At 42.9% G+C, this 19167-nt stretch overlaps 1 protein-coding gene across 6 annotated transcripts in view; it reads left to right on the forward strand.

The window, feature by feature from the left end:
- The window catches only part of SFMBT2 (Scm like with four mbt domains 2), a 254395-nt gene that overhangs the window by 104982 nt on the left and 130246 nt on the right, over positions 1–19167 (forward strand). Inside the window, exon 1 of one of the 6 annotated variants that reach the window (XM_009213939.4) lies at positions 1514–2166. The exons of 4 other annotated variants lie outside the window; for them this stretch is intronic. Coding sequence is in view for 1 of the 2 variants with exons in the window: in XM_009213938.4 (XP_009212202.1) it covers positions 11721–11730 (10 nt within the window). In the remaining variant the exon portion in view is untranslated. Of the gene's footprint in view, positions 1–1513; positions 2167–10935; positions 11731–19167 lie in introns of those variants that run through there. One more of the 6 variants, XM_009213938.4, reaches the window with a different exon arrangement.

Consider the following 19167-nt stretch of genomic DNA (forward strand, 5'->3'; position numbering starts at 1 on the left):
TGCTTTTTCTGGAGCCTCTCCTCCTGGGGGTGAAACTGACCTATTTCTTCTCACATAATTAGGAGGTGACTGACATGGAGAGCTGCCTCCTTTAGGCACAGGGTGGGACCTGTCTTATTCCCAAATGTAGATTTAGTAGTACTTTGGTACCCGGTGGTGTTTGTCCCTCTTCTCTGTGCAGACAAGAGATTTCCTTTTCCTTTCCTGAATTTGTTTTTTTTTTTTTTCTTTCTTTCTTTTTTTTTATTATTATACTTTAAGTTCTAGGGTACATGTGCATAACATGCAGGTTTGTTACATATGTATATTTGTGCCATGTTGGTGTGCTGCACCCATCAACTCGTCAGCACCCATCAACTCATCATTTACATCAGGTATAACTCCCAATGCAATCCCTTCCCCCTCCCCCCTCCCCATGATAGGCCCCGGTGTGTGATGTTCCCCTTCCCGAGTCCAAGTGATCTCATTGTTCAGTTCCCACCTATGAGTGAGAACATGCAGTGTTTGATTTTCTGTTCTTGTGATAGTTTGCTAAGAATGATGGTTTCCAGCTGCATCTATGTCCCTACAAAGGACACAAACTCATCCTTTTTTATGGCTGCATAGTATTCCATGGTGTATATGTGCCACATGAAAAAATGCTCATCATCACTGGCCATCAGAGAAATGCAAATCAAAACCACAATGAGATACCATCTCACACCAGTTAGAATGGCGATCTTTAAAAAGTCAGGAAACAACAGGTGCTGGAGAGGATGTGGAGAAATAGGAACACTTTTACACTGTTGGTGGGATTGTAAACTAGTTCAACCATTATGGAAAACAGTATGGCAATTCCTCAAGGATCTAGAACTAGATGTACCATATGACCCAGCCATCCCATTACTGGGTATATACCCAAAGGATTATAAATCATACTGCTATAAAGACACATACACACGTATGTTTATTGCGGCACTATTCACAATAGCAAAGACTTGGAATCAACCCAAATGTCCATCAGTGATAGACTGGACTGAATTTGTTTTTGACATGAATCTTTGGGGTTAGAATTTCTGTCTCTGATGGACGGCATCGATAGGCTATTTAGGCATAGTTAAATCATATTTAGTATATTTCATATCTGTAAAGTCTAAGGGCCTGGCCAACCATCCCTCACTGAGCTATCGCTGTTACTCGGATGACTTTGGGAGTTCTGACACTGATTTGTTAAAGATCCCTTGGAACATAACCTGTTTGTTAAGTTAGGGACTCCTTGTAACCACAATGAGAAAAGCAAGCCCCTTAGTACGTGTATTAGTCCATTTTCACTCTGCTGTGAAGAAATACCCAAGACTGGCTAAGTTATTTAAAAAAAATAAAGAGGTTTAATGGACTCACAGTTCCACATGGCTGGGGAGGCCTCACAATCATGGCGGAAGACAAAGGGGAACAGAGGTATGTCTTACATGGTGACAGGCAAGAGAGCGTGTGCAGGGGAACTCTCCTTTATGAAACCATCAGATCTGGTGAGACTTAATCCCTATCACAAGAACATCATGGGAAAGACCCACCACCATGATTCAGTTACCTCCCACTGGGCCCCTCCCAAGACACAAGGGAATTGTGGGAGCTGCAGTTCAAGATGAGATTTGGGTGGGGACAACAGCAAACCATGTCAGCGAGTGATTTGCTCGGGTTCATTCTGCTTCGCGGCTCCCTGTGCTGAAGAGCCATCTCCGTGGCCCACCTTGCCCATACAGAGAACAGTTCATTAATCGTGGGCTCCTGCCTTTCGGCCGGCATCTTCTCTCAGGCCTCGCAGGATCCGTAGTGACGTGCAGGAAGAGAAATGAGAGAAAAGAAAAATGAAATAATTTTTGATTTTCTCCACTCCCATGTAACCTAACTTTTTATGTGGTCAAGCAATATAAGTTCCTAACCAGCATAAATATGTGTGACTATGTTTATATCCCTGCTTACAAAATCATTCTAAAATGGCAATGAAATATTGCTTCTCCCTTTTTCTTCCTGCAGAAAATATTCTAAAGAAATAAGAATTTTGATGAGGAGTGGTTATTGAGAGGGGCATTTCGGACTGGTTTTAAATCTCAGTAGTTTATTGTGTTGGGGTTATTGAAATACTGGATATACTGACAAAAATCACCAAGCGCTTATGATTATTGGGTAAGTGAATTCTAGGTTGTGGTTAGATTAAGTGTCTAAATAAGGCCCTATTTTATTACACCACCCTTTCTCTTTCTCTTTTTCTCTGTCTCTCTCTCTCTCTCTTTTAAATCTCAGATTACCCCATCTTTCCGTGGTGGAAAGAATAATGGTTGCAAAGTAAGTAGGAAATTTACTTCTCTGTACTCATCTGGCATGAATTGTTTGCTCTACATAAACTGATGAATTACTGCTTCTAAGGCTGACATAATAGTTTTTGTTTTGTTAAACAACTATAAATTTCATCTAATACAGGCTTAGTGTTCACAGGAAGAAAACCATACGTTAATATCTGCTACATTTCATTGCTTAAAAATAATCGTTAGTAGTAAAGCTTCATTTTCACAAACATAATTTGATCTCATGTAATTGATAGAAGAAAAATTCAGGGAATTTGTTCAGGGTCTGTTTACAACTGACTTTTTCAAGAACTGCCACATGCAATAATCCAAATGTATTCTGTTTATGAAATAAAGCAGGCAGACCTTACAGTCAGCACTCAGAATGACTTATTGACAGCTACAGGTGCAACATTTTTTTAAAATACATATTGTAACCCTTTTGCAAAGTTTTAAAATGTTTTATGATATACTATGATAGTGTTTTTGATTTGTTTGAAGAATCATAGAAGACAAAACCTTAGGAACTTTACTTATTCTAATTTTCCTGTTCTGTTATTGATAAGAAAGAAAAAGAGAGAGAGAGTGAGGGAGTCAGATATTTAAGTTGTAACCTCTTTTCATTCCTACTGGTGCTTGTGAACCAAATGCAGCTTGCGTTTTAGGCGCGGGGACTCCTCAGCTCCACCTAAACTGAGGAGGGAAAGGCCTGTCATAAATTTTTGTTCTTCCTCAACGGTTTTCCTTTAATAACAACCTGATTTATGATGTTGAATCATGATTCTCGCATTTTGGAATGCTCCTTGTAATCAATCACTTTTACTAGACCTTCCTTCTCATAAAAACAAGAATCAAGCCAGTTAATTGCCCAGACATGCATCTCTACTTACAGAATAGTCATGGAAACCCTGGCTTGTTGTGTTTAGGAGCTTCCCCTGGGTTATGCCAAGGGTCAGGGGTCGATGTCACAGCCCCGTTTGGAGCTGTGAGCTCCCACTCTGCTCCTCAGCATGTGGGATGACATTTATTCTCTTTGTGACTAACTAGTTAATGTTAATCCCCACAGCATTGCTGTTGAAGCAAATACTATGACTGGGGTAATAGTAACATTGTGAAAATGAATTCAGACTATCAGAACTGAGTTTGTTGCTGAAATATTTCAACTTCATGAGAGAAGAGGGAGGGTGCCTTGTCTTCTTAGCAAATGAGTAACTATCTGGTTGTAGGTTGTACAGGTACTTTGGGAAAAAGGGAGGGAAACTGAGGACACAGGCACGAAGATTTAGGTTGGAATTAAGACAGCATTTACCGCAAGTGGAGAAATGAAAGCAAGTTATCAAGGTAGGGGTCATGTTATTACCTGACCAGAGGATTTGTGTTGTTTTCTGGTAGTTTTCTGTTGTTATCTGGTTGGAATTGTGGACCTATGACTGGGACCGTATTGAGGCTTATGACAGTCTCTGTGCTTCCCCCAGTCTGCACCTCACCTGTCCTTTGGGGTCAGTGCAGGTTCTAGTCTGCATAGCTATGCTAGGTTAACTCCTGAGGTCTCCTAGCCCAGAACGATTTTTTAAAAAATTCTAAACCAGTGGTTTTGTCCCCTTTGATAGTCTAGAACCACGCAGTTCTCCCTTCTCTTTCAGCAGCCCCGGGAAAGGCCAGGATGGGGACTCCTAGCGTCTGTAGAGAGGCATGGCTCTCATACTAGGTGACTTCTGGGGAGCACATGTCAAGAAATACCAGTTTCTGCATCTCAGAACAGTAAATGGCTCAACTTGGAAGCGACAGCTCCTCCCCTCTCTTTGCAATCTCTGGTTTGTCCTGTGGAGGCAGTGGAGATTCCCCTGGCTGGTGTTCCAGGACTTCACCTGTCCCGGGGTCCTGCCCCTGCTGTTTCAGTGGAAAGCGTGCCACTAACTGCTGATGACTGAGTGTATAGGTACAGCCCAGGCTCCTTCAGGCCTGCGGGCCTCTGTGCCTGGACTTTGTTCCAGTCTCTGCTGGGTTTCCTCCACACTCATGAGTTCAGGCTTCCTTCATTCCTCACTTGATGACTGGAAGAGCCGCTTGACCCATCGGCCTTTCTGTGGCATCTCTCCTTTCAGAACGAACCCTGTGGAGGGACTGGTAACTAGTCCATAGTGTCTTGCTAGTTACTAGTGCCTCACGCTGATTTGCACATGACATAAAGACACTAATAACTGTCTCACGCTGATTTGCACATGACATACAGTAATAACTGCCTCACGCTGATTTGCACATGACGTTCTTTATGCTGACTATTCCCTTCCCTGAGACTTTCAGGGAAGGAACTTCTGGTCGTTGAAGGCACAGTTCTCAGCTGCCTCCGTCGGGAAGTGTCCTGGCCCCGGCCCCAGGGCTCCCACAGTATCTGGGGCTGACTCCTTCCCTCTCTGAATTACCCGCTTACATGCCTGTCTTCCTTAGGAAACGTCTTGAACATAAGCACTGTGTCTTAATGATCCTTATTTTCTCTCCAATATCTGGACTTTTGTGCGACGCAAAGGAAAACAGCCTGTGTCTTTTCACTGGAAGCAATTTATCACCTTTCTAACTGTATAATGCTAAATTCCAAAGAGTCTAAGCAGCTCTCTTGGAGTTGGCAGCTAACGACAGAAATAGTCCAGAAAGTCGTTTAACCTTTAATCCAGTGCTCTGTCTCACTAAGTATAAAAGATTCTTAAAAATACATTTGTGCATTTGCCAGTTGTTTATTAGATTTCTGCTCAGTGCCAGAGACGATGCTGGGCCTGGAGGAGAAAGTTTGAACGAGAGTAATGCCTTTCCATTCTCACGGAATGCAGTGGGCTGTCAGAAGCGGTAGGGAACAGCTGGGCAGATACTGTGAAGTGTGACATGCACCACATGCCACATGGGAGGGAATTCCCGGGCTGGGTGGGCAGGGGTTGAGGAGGGTGTTTTAAAAGCTGTGTGAAGGGGGCAGTGTGAAATGCAGGCACGCTGAATGAGAAGCCTCAGGGTTGACCAGGAATGTTGTCAAAAGACTACCTTGAATGTTGGCGTCAACCACTCAACATCATGAAGTGAGAGCGGGAGTCTGTCATCCATCTGTGGCAGGTACTCCCTAGGATATTTGTTACTCAGTGTGAGTGTAGCCTGCTTAGTCTCTAGTCTTTATTTTTTCTTTATTTCTTTAAAACAAAAGCTGGATACATGTGCAGAACGTGCAGGTTTGTTACTTAGGGTACGTGTGCCATGGTGGTTTGCTGCACCTATTGACCTGTCCTCTAAGTTTCTTCCCTTCCCCCCACCACCCCCAAGCCCCCAGCAGGCCCTGGTGTGTGACGTTCCCCTCTCTGTGTCCAAGTGTTATCAATGTTCAACTCCCACTTACGCGTGAGAACACGCGGTGTTTAGTTTTCTGTTTCTGTGTTAGTTTTCTGAGGATCATGACTTCCAGCTTCATCCATGTCCTTGCAAAGGACGTGATCTCATTCCTTTTTATGGCTGCATAGTATTCATTCCTTTTTATGGCTGCATGTTGTATATGTGCCACATTTTCCTTATTCAGTCTACCATTGATGGCTATATGGGTTGGTTCCGTGTCTTTGCTATAGTAAATACTGCTGCAATAAACATTTGTGTGCATTTGCCTTTATAGTAGAATGATTTATATTCGTTTGGGTATATATTTATATATACCCAAAATAAATATACCCAAACTGTGTGTGTGTGTGTATATGTGTGTGTGTGTATATATACATACATATATATACCCAAAGGAATATAACTCATTATCCTATAAAGACACATACAAAGGTATTTCTGGTTCTAGATCTTTGAGGAATAGCCATACTGTATTCCACAGTGGTTGAACTAATTTACACTCCCACCAACAGTGTGAAAGCGTTCCTGCTTCTTCACAGCCTCGCCAGCATCTATTGTTTCCTGACTTTTTAATATTCACCATTCTGACTGGCATGAGATGGTATTTCATTATGGTTTTGATTTGCATTTCTCTGATGATTAGTGATGTCGAGCTTTTTTTCATATGTTTGTTGGTCATGTAAATGTCTTCTTTTGAGAAGTGTCTGTTCATATCCTTTGCCCACTTTTTGATGGGGTTGTTTGTTTTTTTTCTTGTAAATATGTTTAAGTGCCTTTTAAATTCTGGATATAAGCCCTTTGTCAGATGGGTAGATTGCAAAAATTTTCTCCCATTTTGTAGGTTGCCTCTTTACTCTTAATGATAGTTTATTTTGCTGTGCAGAAGCTAGTTAGTTTAATTAGAACCTGTTAATTTCGGCTTTCGTTGCAATTGCTTTTGGCTTCACTTTGTCATGATGTCCTTTCCCATGCCTATGTCTTGAATGGTATTGCCTAGGTTTTCTTCTAGGGTTTTTATGGTTTTAGAATAAGTGCCATGTGGCACTGAGAAGAATGTATATTCTGTTGATTTGGGCTAATTTTTGTATTTTGTAGTAGAGACGGGGTTTCACCATGTTGGCGAGGCTGCTCTCGAATTCCCGACCTCAGGTGATCCACCTGCCTCGGCCTCCCAAAGTGCTGGGATGATAGGCATGAGCCACCACGACCAGCCCAGAGCTACATTTTAATGTAATAATATTTTCTATGCAGTAGTTGTTCGTAATCTTTCCGGGGGTCATGGAGTTCTTTGAGAATCTGATGAATCCAATGAAACTTCTTGGAAGAGGTGTTAGACCCACACACACAGACACACATATACACACATACACAAACACACACACACACGCACACACACAGACATATATATATACATACATAGACACACAGACGTACACATATACATATGAGCATATGCATACACATGCAAATACATGTATACACATGCACATATACACATACATACACACACACATATACATACACATACACACATAGACACACATACGCCATATGTATACACTCACACACACACTTCACAGCCTTGTACTTCATTGTATGGGCTCGTGAACCCTGGGGATCCTATCCCAGACCTGTTGACAAGTTAAGAACCTTTGCTTTAGAGGAGGCCATAACTGGTCAGACTGAGACTTCAGGAACAGGCCTGTCCGGAGCCAGGGAACTGGCCTGGCTGTTGGGCTTTCGGGTAAGTGACATTCCAGCAGTTCACATGTGGTGACCCAGGATGAAGAGTCTGAGCATCAGTTGGACTAGATCACGTGCACAGGGTGGAGGTCTCAGTCTCTCTGGGGAGTGCTCGGGACAGTGAGTGGGGACATCATGGTCAGGGTTTGGGGCGAGACTCTGAGAAGAAGTTGGAAGTGCAGAGTGTGCTGACCGTTTTTCTGCTCCCTGGACATACCCCGCAGAGGATGGCAATTAGGGGAATCCCGAGAGACAGGCTCTCTCCAGTTGCAGGTGGATCACCTGAGGTCGGGAATTCGAGAGCAGCCTCGCCAACATGGTGAAACCCCGTCTCTACTACAAAATACAAAAATTAGCCCAAATCAGCAGAATATACATTCTTCTCAGTGCCACATGGCACTTATTCTAATTATTTTCTGATGCAAAAATCTGGCACTCAATGGCGAAGGGCAAGCTGCAGTTGATTGTGAGTGAAGGCCTCTGGGTGCTGGGAGAGCAGCCAGCAGCAGTGTGGTCACCTCCAGGCCTCACCTGCAAACCCCACTGAGGGTGGATTCCATCTTTGGGCAAAAGCGAGAGTCCCCTGGGTTGAGAATATGAATCAGCCCGTGGTGCTCCCATTGTGGAGGTGGTGGGGGTGCTGATAACAGGGAGGGCATGGGAGGCAGACACAGATTGCAGATACCATCCTCAGATGTACAGGTGTTGAGGTCACATTTTCACTCAGGTCACGTGTGTGTGCTGAGGTGTGTGTGTCGTCGTGAAGCAAAAAATTATAACAAATTTATAATTTAACACTGAATTCAGTTTTCTCTTCCTATTTGAAACAATTATATGACTTTGATCATTGTTTGGCTTTTGTTTCAAAATTTTAAAATGTAACATTAATGAAAATCTCTCCAAGTAGTTTTTAAAATCGCCTTGTTTCTTTGCAGTAGCTCATCAGAGTGGTTGGGGTCGTTTAACCACCACCCCGATGGCCTCCTCATCCTCCTCCGGCTTCTCCTCCCGCTCCCACTCCTCCTCCCCCTCCTTTTCGCTCTCCTCCTCTTCCTTTATTTAGCTCTGAGCCCCTGCCCAGCCCTGTGCTGAGAACCTTCTTGTGCATGGTTATTTTACTTAGTGTTCAGGAGGACCTACCAGGTGGTCCAGCTAGTAGGCTTGTTTTACAAGTGAGGAAACGCACCTGGAGAGGTTAGGCGGCTTTTCTAATGTCACACAGCCAATGTGGATGTAGCTGGGACTCCAACCCAGGTAGCGCCATCTGGATCCTGCCATTTCCTGTGTTTTGCAGCTTTCTCAGTGAGTGCAAGGCTATCTCAGTATTCCTTCTGTGCACCCTCCAAGGCACAGCCTACAAGAGCTGTCTGATGACTGATTCATTGCTGTTTTCCCTTTTCTAGGAGTGTTTTTGTTCTTTTTGCCTGCCGAACCTTTAGAATAGTAACGGTAAGGCAGTGTGTTAGGAGTCTCCAAAGAAATGGAACCAATATAATGTGTGTATATATAGATACTGTCATGACTGTGGAGGTGTGGTGAGTCTGAGCTTTGACTGGGCAGGGCGGCAGGCGGGGCACTCAGGGAAGAGTTGCAGTTCCAGTCCAAGGCCGTCTGCTTTAGACCCAGGAAGAGCCACTGCTGGGATGGAATCTGGTTGCCTGCTGGAGGATTCCCTGTTGCTCAGGGGAGGTCAGTCTTTTGTTCTAGCCAGGCCTTCAACAGAACAAGGCCCACCCACACCAGGGAGGGCGGCCTGCTTTACTCAAAGCCCAGCAATTAAGATGTTAATCTCACCCAAAATCACCCTCCCAGAAAAATCCAGAGTAGGGTTCAACCACGTATCTGGGCACTGTGGCCCAGGCAAGTTGACATAAAAGTAACCATCACAGATAGCAACCTAAATCCTGTTGAACGAGAGGCCGACTCATTTTGTCAGATACCTAAGGGCTTGTTAATGTCAGATACCTAAGGGCATGTTAATGATGTAAACTTGCTGCAAGTTTGTCTCTTTCTCGTAGACCTGACGGGAATATTGGGAAAAATGTGAATGGAAGTTCTTTTGCTTCAGGAAAGAAAGTAACTTTACAGGAAGAAGTAAGTCAAGTATGAAAAATAGAGTGAGACCTAGGAGAAGAAAATCTTTAACAAGCGACTGTCTTATTCCATTGAACTTAGAGCCCTGGACCTGTGTGATATGTCAATTCAGTCTTGACAGTTTCTCTGCAGAGTGAACTAATAAAAAGAACTGTAAGAATTTTTTTTTCTTCTTTTTAGTGGAGAATGGAAGAAAAGTGGCTGACTCTTTGGAAGGGGATTCTTTAAAAGCAGGAAAATGTTTAAAAGCAAGAGCAGTAACATCTATGAAAGTGAGCTATTGGCAGCTAGAGAAGGATTGCAGAAAATGTGCAAGAATGAGAGATTCCATACTTTATTGGATAAAAATCTTTAGCCAGTGAACAGTGATAAGGTGTTAAATTTCATCTGATAGTTTTAGAGGTTATTTATCTCGTAGACTCTTAAAGATTCCTTGCAGACTAGTGTGGGTTGTGCGTTTCAAGAAAGTCGTAAATGGTTTCCATCTCTGTGGTGTTTATTTAGCAAATTCTGGTTGTTTCTAGTGCTAAGATCTTCTTGGGAACTTCAGAGAAAGCGTTAGGTCCTTTGGGATTAAAGTCCTGTTGTGTAGTACCTGGATTTTCTTTCATCTCTGGGTGTTCCCTTGTCTGACATGAACAGTATTGGTGTTACCTAATGGGCTAATCATACAGCAGAGAACTCCAGAAAAATATTAAATGTGTGTCTTTATCACACAAGATACTAAGTGACAAAACACTTAAACGGACTGATACCTGGCTTTCTAGGTTACACATGCTGAAACGAACATTGCAAGTGATAATTCACTTATGTAAGCAGTTACACACTATGCAAATACAAAAAAAAAAAAAAAGAAAGAAAAAGAAATGGCAGTACGTTTGTGAATGCCGTGGCATGCTACTGAGTTAAATCGTATTTCAATGAAAGGTCTGTGCAGTGAATATTTATGGTCACGGTGGCTCTTAGTCTGAATTCAGCAAGTTGTATGTCATCAAAAGATTAGTGAAACAGATACAATTTCTAAAGCTGTCTAAATCTGCGAGTCTTTCCTTCTTGTGACTCAGGTTCATCTGTGGCCTATTAGTTGTTGGAGGTGTAACCTACTCTTTGTTGGCCAGTTGTTGGAGGTGTTGGGTGTGTGGTTTTGGACACAGTGGGCATGGGTGGTCCCAGTCTCCTGGAGTGGGCAGCCAGACGAATATTGTAGACACAGGAACACAAACATGTTGTTGGAGCATTCGTCGTATCTCTGGGAGTTGCAGCTCTGTCTCAGTTTGCTGTGGCTGAACCAAGGAAAAAGGCAGATACAGACTTTTACAAGAATTATAATTCTATGAAAGATTTTGAAGAGATGAGAAAGGCTGGCATCTTTCAGGATGCAATGTGATTTTGGAATATAAGGAATTTATTTGGGTTGAATTACCTAGAAGTTTGTCACTGACCTGTGTTTCTGAACCATGAAGCACAGATACGTGGGCTAACAAACAGTTTCTCTTGATACATAAACCATTAACAAGTATATTTTAAAAGAGTCTATAGTGAAATATATACAGGGGATGTGAATAGGCAGTTCCCAGAGGGGAAGCCTGAGTTGCCATAGTGTAATGACACTAAACAGCACGACGATCTGTAAAACAAAAAAGCAAAGGAAAAAGGCAGTTTCATATGCTTCAGATTAGTGAAAATTTAAGAAGTCTGATTATATAAAATACTCCCAAGGATGGAGAACACTGGGGATGATGAGGTTGTAAGAATGACTTTGGAGAGCAGTTTGCTGATAACTAGGAAGTCCTTTGCTGTTCTGCACCTAGGAATTAATTTTAGAGTAACAGTGTTACAAAAATTAACCATCGGAATTAATTTTAGAGTAACAGTGTTACAAAAATTAAGCATCTAACGTCAGATTTCACCTCACTTGTCCTATCAGCAGCCTTTGACAAGATTGATTATTCCTTCCTTCTTGAAATATTTTTGTTACTTGGAAAGAGAATTGGCTGGGCACATGGCTGTCCAGATAGAGTCTAGATACTTGGACAATGCAAAGTGGGTTCTGTCCAGTCTTACTGTTACATGCTAGGGTCAGAGACAAATTCTACATCGTATGTTACAGGTTTAGGATGAGGTTTCACTGGAGGAAAGCAAGATGTACATGGACCAACGGTTTACATCCCATCCTCTTATCCCATAGAGATGCCTCTGGGTGAGTCGGCGTGCTTTTTATTGGAAGCATCTTTCCATTTTGTGGGTTTCCTTTCTTGTAAGCATAGAAAACAGCCATGATATTAGGGGATAAACAGTAATTACAGTACCTTCCCCCACCCTAGCAGTGGGGCAGTACGCATTTCATGGGGAACCTGAATGAATGTGGGTTCAGTACCTCCAGCTGGGCTCTGTCCTAGCTCACTGCTCCAGAGAACTCCCTTTGGGACATACCTCCTATTGTACTATGAAGATGTACATAGGGCCATGCCCGGCGAGGAAGTGATCTCTGTGATATACATGTAACTGATGAGATGGAAATTGTTCATCTTTACTTAAGTTCTTTCCTTCTTTCCATGGGCTGGGATGTGCTGAACCATCTGTTTCCTTGCCCTCACTTAGAACAGAGTGACAGGATTGAAGGACCCAGGACTCCTAACACATCTTGGGAAGCAGAGCTCTGTATCACCCTGTATCACCTGCCCTGGATGAGAGAGAGAGAGAGAGAGAGAGAGAGACAGAGATAGAGAGACAGAGAGAGAGAGAGAAAAAAACTTTGTGTTTGCACCACTATGTTTTTGGGTCTCTTTATTATGCAGTCTAGCTGTGATGCAGTATCTCATAGTCATCTTCATGATCTTAACGACTATGAGGGCGCGTGGAGCTTTCCCTTGGTATTTGCGTCCCTTGAATCTGCCCCATCTCAGTAAAGGCCTGCTCCATTCCTCAAGTGCTTGGACCAGAAAGCCTCAGGGACATTTCTGTGTGCTACTTCTCTTGCAGCCCATCAGCAAATCCCATTAGCTTTACCTTCATATTTTAAAAAAACAAATACTTTGACCAGGTGCGGTGGCTCACACTTGTAATCCCAGCACTTTGGGAGGCCGAGGCGGGCAGCTCACCTGAGGTCAGGAGTTCGAGACGGCCTGGCCAACATGGTGAAACCCAGTCTCTACTAAAAATACAAAAATTAGCTGGATGTGGTGGGGCGCGTCTGTGGTCCCAGCTACTTGGGAAGCTGAGGCTGGAGATGGTGGTGGGCACCTGTAATCCCAGTTGCTCGGGAGGCTGAGGCAAGAGAATCACTTGAACCCGGGAGGCAGAGGTTGCAGTGAGCCGAGATTGCGCCAGTGCCTTCCAGACAGAGTGAGACTCCATCTCAAAATAAATACATAAATAAATATTTTCAAAATTGACAGATAATAATTGTATCTATTTATGGGGTACAATGCAATGTTTTGACCCATGCATACCTTGCAAAAAAATTAAATCATGCTTATTGACATATCCATCACCTTAGCAACTTAGCATCTTTTTTTTTTTTGTGCTGAGAATGTTAAAAATCGACTCTTAGCAACTTTGAAATACACAATGCGTTATTACGAATTGTGGTCCCCGTGTGGTGCCGTGGGTCTCTAAAGTCTACTCCTTTCAAGCTGAAACTTTCTACCCCTGCTGCCAGCCTCAGGTACCCATCCCCTGACTCTGTTTCCATGAGATGATTGAAGTGGCGAATCTGACCCTGTCTCGTCGCCTCTGCTATTGAACAGCATGCTTGCCAAGCTCTTGGCTGAGGAACCGCAGTGGCCCCCTTGCAGGGCTTCCTGCTTCTGCTCTTGCCTGGGTGCAGATAATAATGTGACCAGAACCATCTTTTCAAAATATGCCACTTCTTCACTTCATTCTGCTCCAGACCTACCGTGGCTATCCCTCTCAGGGTGGCAGTGGAAGTCCTTGCTGTGTGCTAAAGCCAGCAGGAAGCTACTGCAATTTCCAAGACGAAAATACCAAGCATATGAAATGCTGGTGAGGAAGCACAGCTCTCCTCTGTGTGTCCCCGCTGGGGGCAGCCCTACCGCTGCTCCGGTGGTCAGCGCTACAGATTCTTCCCAGGGGCTGGTAAAAGGTGTCACACAATTCCCCCAAATTCCCTCAATAAAACATTGCTAGCTGGGAGTGGTGGCTCACACCTATAATCCCAGCCCTTTGGGAGGCCGAGATGGTCGGATCACCTGATGTCAGGAGTTCGAGACAAACCTGGCAAACATGGTGAAACTCCATCTCTATTAGAGATGCGAAAATTAGCCGGGCGCGGTAGTACACGCCTGTAATCCAACTACTCCAGAGGCTGAGGCAGGAGAATCGCTTGAACCTGGGAGGCAGAACCTGGCAGGCAGTGAGCCGAGATTGTGCCACTGCACTCCAGCCTGGGCGACAGAGCGAGACTCCGTCTCAAAAAAGAAAACAAACGAACAAACAAAAAAAATTGCTGCAAATAGATACATACTCAGGCAGGTGCCTTATTTAAACAGGGAGAATAATGAGAGTGAATTCCTCTTCTATGCAGTGTGACTTGCGCGCGTTGCTGGAGTCACTGCACTGATGAAACGGAAAGTTGCAGGGCAGCCAGACTGAAGCATAGCTGTGGAGAAGTCTGGTTTGCATTCTAAGTTTTACAATGATCTCGAGGATACTGTTTTTCTTTCTCTGTGCTCTTGTGCATAAAACGAAGAAGAAAAGTTTGGTTTGGATGTGGAAGGAATCTAGACTACAGGAACTGCTGAACGATGTGTCATGCAAATTAAAAACTAAGCAGGTAAATAACTACATGTAAACATTCATATTGCACGCCATCTCTTCACTACCGATCCTGCCCTCATCAAAAACACCCGCCAGCAACGGCCGTGATGCTCTGTACGCACAGCGTACCCTGCTGTGTTACGAGTGTTTTTTGCTAAGTTGAACCAGAGAGGTTGCATTTTACTGCCATATAACAAGTGATTGATTTTATAAGAATGCGAGGAAAGGGAATTGAAGCTAAAAATGGATTGGATTCCTGTGACAGTTTTCCCTGGACATTATTTTCTGTGAGAGATACTTCATTTTGGTACCAGTTTGCAGATGTTTAAGATGTGATCGTGGTGACAAAACTAGCATTAGTATCCAAGTTAGGGAGGGCAAATAAGAGACTAGAAGGCTATTAAGGATCATCATACTCTGGAAGGAATTTTTACTCTAACCATAATTTTTCAAATTAATATTGCTCTCTGATTTTATGCTGGTGACCATAACTTTATATCCATGACCTGATGTACAAGTTTACTAAAAGTTAATTTTGCTTTTCTTTAATTTAATTAATTTATTTTTTTAAAATAAGAGACAGAGCGTCACTATGTTGCCCAGACTGGTCTCCAACTCCTGTGTTCAAGCAGTCCTCCCACCTTGACCTCCTAGTACTGGGATTATAGGCATAAGCCACTGTGCGTGGCCTTTAGAAGTTAATTTTGGATTGTAGGAAATCGTTAGGTTATAATGAAAACACCAGTTTAAAATATTTTATATATGTTCTTCTCAAAACAAACAGTATTAAATAAACATTTGAATGAATCGTAAGTATTCTTCGGTAATATTGCATCGTCAAAGAATATTTACTTTTTACAAGGACTGATACTGCACTTGAGTAAAAAGTGTTAGGAAGTTTATGTTTAATTTCTCATTTCATTCTCACAGTTGCCTAATGAAGTAGTTGCCGTTAAAAATCACGTATGACTCTGAAGTGAGCTAATGTCAGCCAACGGCAACTCTCCTGTGTTCATTTCCAACCCTGTAGAAAACCCTAAGCAATGAATAGAAAGAACGTTAGGTAACAGAGGCCTTTTTAAGGGTGTGCATAAATCCTGTCTACAGTTTTAATGATTGTGGCATAAATATTAAATATTCATATGATGTGGATTATTCCGAGTTTCATACCACTTGTTTTTCTCCTTTCACCCTAATGTCATCACTGTGATAGGGCTGTGTCGTTTGCTTCCAGCAAGTCTTAGATAATGTCTTTGTTAAATCCTATTCTTTTTTTGTTTTTTTTCTTGAGATGGAGTCTTGCTCTGCCACCCAGCCTGGAGTACAGTGGCACGATCTTGGCTCACTGCAACCTCCCAGGTTCAAGCAATTCTGCCTCAGCCTTCCTAGTAGCTGGGACTACAGGTGCCTGCCACCGTGCCCAGATAATTTTTGTATTTTTAGTAGAGACCGGGTTTCACCATGTTGGCCAGGATGATCTTGAACTCCTGGCCTCAGGTAATCCGCCCCCCTCAGCCTCCCAAAGTGCTGGGATTACAGACATGAGCCACTGCGCCCCGCCTAATTCCTATTCTTTACAACAAAATGATACTATTTCTTTTCTTAATCATACAAGTGTATTTTTACAACTGAAAGAGTCTTGAAAGGTTGAAATGAAACTTGTCCTCCCAAAATCTTTATATGACAGGTACTAAGGGGTGTGTGTGTGTGTAAGTGTAATTTTTCTGACATTCTTCACAAGTTATATCTTCATCTGGGTTACATTCATTATTAAAGACAGCAACACTTTTATCTATGTGTTTGAACCCCAGTAGTAGGTAGCACTAGAAGCTTGTCAATCCTGTTGAATCATTTTGTGATCTATCCTTTTGTTTGTAGGAACAATCTAATTTGAACCTTATATGAAAAATTAATGTAGGTTCTTCTTTACAAATCTCCAAGGGAAAGAACTCTGTCATGCTTTTTTCTTAATAGTAAGAGCAAGTGTTTCCTTTTATCATTTGAAGTCTACTGTTGCCTCCTTTTTTCTTTAGCAAAGTCAATGTTAAAAAAAGTCTTCCCCTGAGAAGTCAAAGGCTGCTACCTGACATCTCGTGGAGAGAAGGCTCGGTTCTCTTGTGAGCTGGGAGGAGTTTCGGTGGATTAAGCACTCTTATTTATCTCTTTTTCCTCCAGAGACCCCATTAAAATGGTAGTGAGAAAATAAAAAGTACATATACCAACAACACAAAGAACTTAAAGGCCACCAGCATGGAGAAGGGATTTCACAATGTTTCTGGCAGCCTGGAAGCTGATAAGGCTCCATGACTACCAAATTAGTGTGGGGGCTGCAGCTGGGGAAGCTCACCTTGGAGACTTTGAATGCCGGGTGGGCGGGAGTCCCATGTGAGGCTGAAAATCACAGGGTTCCGTGGGATACCTATAGTCAGATCACTTCATGGATTCTGTCCTTCTTCCACCCCTGCCGTGGCTACAACCAAGGACTAGAAGCCAGATATTTATCCCTCTGCCTCATCTCTGAAAAAGTGGACTGAATTGTCTGGGGAGAACCCCTGTTGCTAGTTTGGAAGGCAGCTTCTTAGAAGGGGAATTACTCCAGTGCCTACGCTCTGAGTCAGACCCCTCTGCCCAGGACACCAGCCTCTCCAGGGTTTCTGTTGTCTTATTTAAGTGTGATGCGTGACCACTGTTGGCTAGACACCCCAGGAAAGCTTCTGATCAAAGAGGGCAGGATGAGATGAAGAAACAGCAAAACAGCCCCCAGGAATCAGAGAGGACCCGGGGAATAGGGGAAGAGAAACACCTCTCATTACCGTAATGAGAGGTTTTGAAAAGGGCACCTTGTTAAAGAAAAGGTTTTAGAAGGAAGGAACTACCAGAAGCAAGAAAGAAACATTGCAGACTAAAACTGTGACCCACGGAATGAATTCAAAGAAGGATTGATTGGAAGTAAGTTCAGAAAATTGCCCGGAAAGACAACAAAAAATGAAATACCCTTGTGTTTAAATGCTAGCCCATAGAGATGGGACTCGAACTCCCTTCCTGTGGGCTAGCGTGGGTTTGAGTGAAAATGGCCTTTCTCTTCATTCTAATTACTCTCCCCATCTCTCAGAGAAAGGGTAGGCATGGGGTGGCTGGTCTCAGCAGACCTGTCTGTTCTACTGTGACATGGGAAGGCATTGAGGAGCCTGGGCCATCAGTGTTTGTCCTCCTGACCCCAGCATGGGTCTCCTTGTTCATCATCTGCCTGCATGGGCAGCCCTGACCACAGGCTTTGTACCCACAGCCCGGTCTATACAGGTCGCGTCCCTGAGAGGTGACTCAGCTTCGGACTCTACGTTATGTGCACTCGATAGGGCTCGAAATCCAACATTAGTGGTGTTTCCCCAGTTTCTGAAAAAGTGATGCTAATCTTCTGCCTTTATCTGGAACTCGATTTGTAGATAGCTTTCTTTCTTTTTCTTTTATTAGAGACATGTTCTTAGTCTGTTACCCGTGCTGGAGTGCAGTGGTTGTGATCATATAGCCCACTGCAGCCTCAAACTCCTGGGCTCACACCATTCTCCTGCCTTAGCCTCCCAAGCAGCTGGGACTACAGCCACCCACTACCATGCTCAGCTAAGTTAAAAAAAAAAAAAAAAAAAATTGTAGAGATGGGGTCTTGCTGTGTTACCCAGGATGGTCTTGAACTCCTGGTTTCAAGAGATCCTCCTGCCTCAGCCTCCCAGAGTGTTGGGATTACAGGTGTGAGCTACCATGTCCAGCTCGGCAGCTTTATAATCCTAATAAAGCATTTGTGGGATTTGGGTCCATCTTTACATGTCCTCAAGAAGCATATGTGTGTGTAACTCAAGCTCAGAACTTGAATTCTGAAACCTAACTTCATGATTCCTTCCTTCACTGTGATGTGGGCACCTCTCCAAGTGGGGCATTAGTGGAATGGAACTTGGATTTTTAAAAGGTATAGTGGAATGCTTGTATAATATTATAACTAAGTAAAACCTTGAAAAAATGTTCATGAGAATGTGGTAAAAAGTTTCTGATTTTTTTGTTTGTTTGTTTCTTATGACTTTCTAGGAGTTTGCCTTTATCAGTTGAAAGCATGGAGCGATGATTACCAAGTTATGGGTAAACCTTCCTCCACCTGAAATTGCAGACTATTTTTCTCCCTGATTATTTCTTTCCTGCTGTAGAGTTCTCCTTTGATGCCGTTGTTGGGCGCAGGGCAGGTTTTGAGTTTCGTGATGTTTCATGTGTGGATTGGTCCTTCAATTTGAAGAATAAGATCCTGATCATAGACAAGGATTTGGCTTACAGCTGAGAGCGCTGAGTTGGAGTCTTGGAAGAGAGACGTGCTGCGGAATAAAGTTTATAGTTTTAAAATTTCGAGTTAGAAGTTTAATGGTCACACTAAGCAATGCCAATTAGCTTCTATTGCAGTGAATTCTAAGGAATTGCGAGGCAAATTTTATTTACCAGGATTTAACTGAATTAATCAGTGGTTAAGGTAACTCCATGGACTCGGAATTGTAAATTGATTATACTTAGTTTTTATTTTATGGCAATATTTATTGTAATAGGTTTATGGTACATTTGAACATTTAGAGCTTTGAGAGTTAAATGTTGACTGATGATACAGTTTTTCTTATAAAATTAGCCAGATTCTTGAGAAGGTTTTTTTCTACTTTTTAACCTAAAGTGGTCTGTGTATGTTTATGGCTGTATAGATACATCTTTCATGGAGAGCAATTCATTTAGATAGTCTGACTCATAAAAGATTGCTTGAGTCTTGTGCAGACGCATATAAAGGAAAGCTATAGGACTTCTGGGAACTCGAGGCTCGTAAGATGTAAATGTC

Source organism: Papio anubis, chromosome 11, assembly GCF_008728515.1.
Source record: "Papio anubis isolate 15944 chromosome 11, Panubis1.0, whole genome shotgun sequence".
NCBI classification, from domain to species: domain Eukaryota; kingdom Metazoa; phylum Chordata; class Mammalia; order Primates; family Cercopithecidae; genus Papio; species Papio anubis.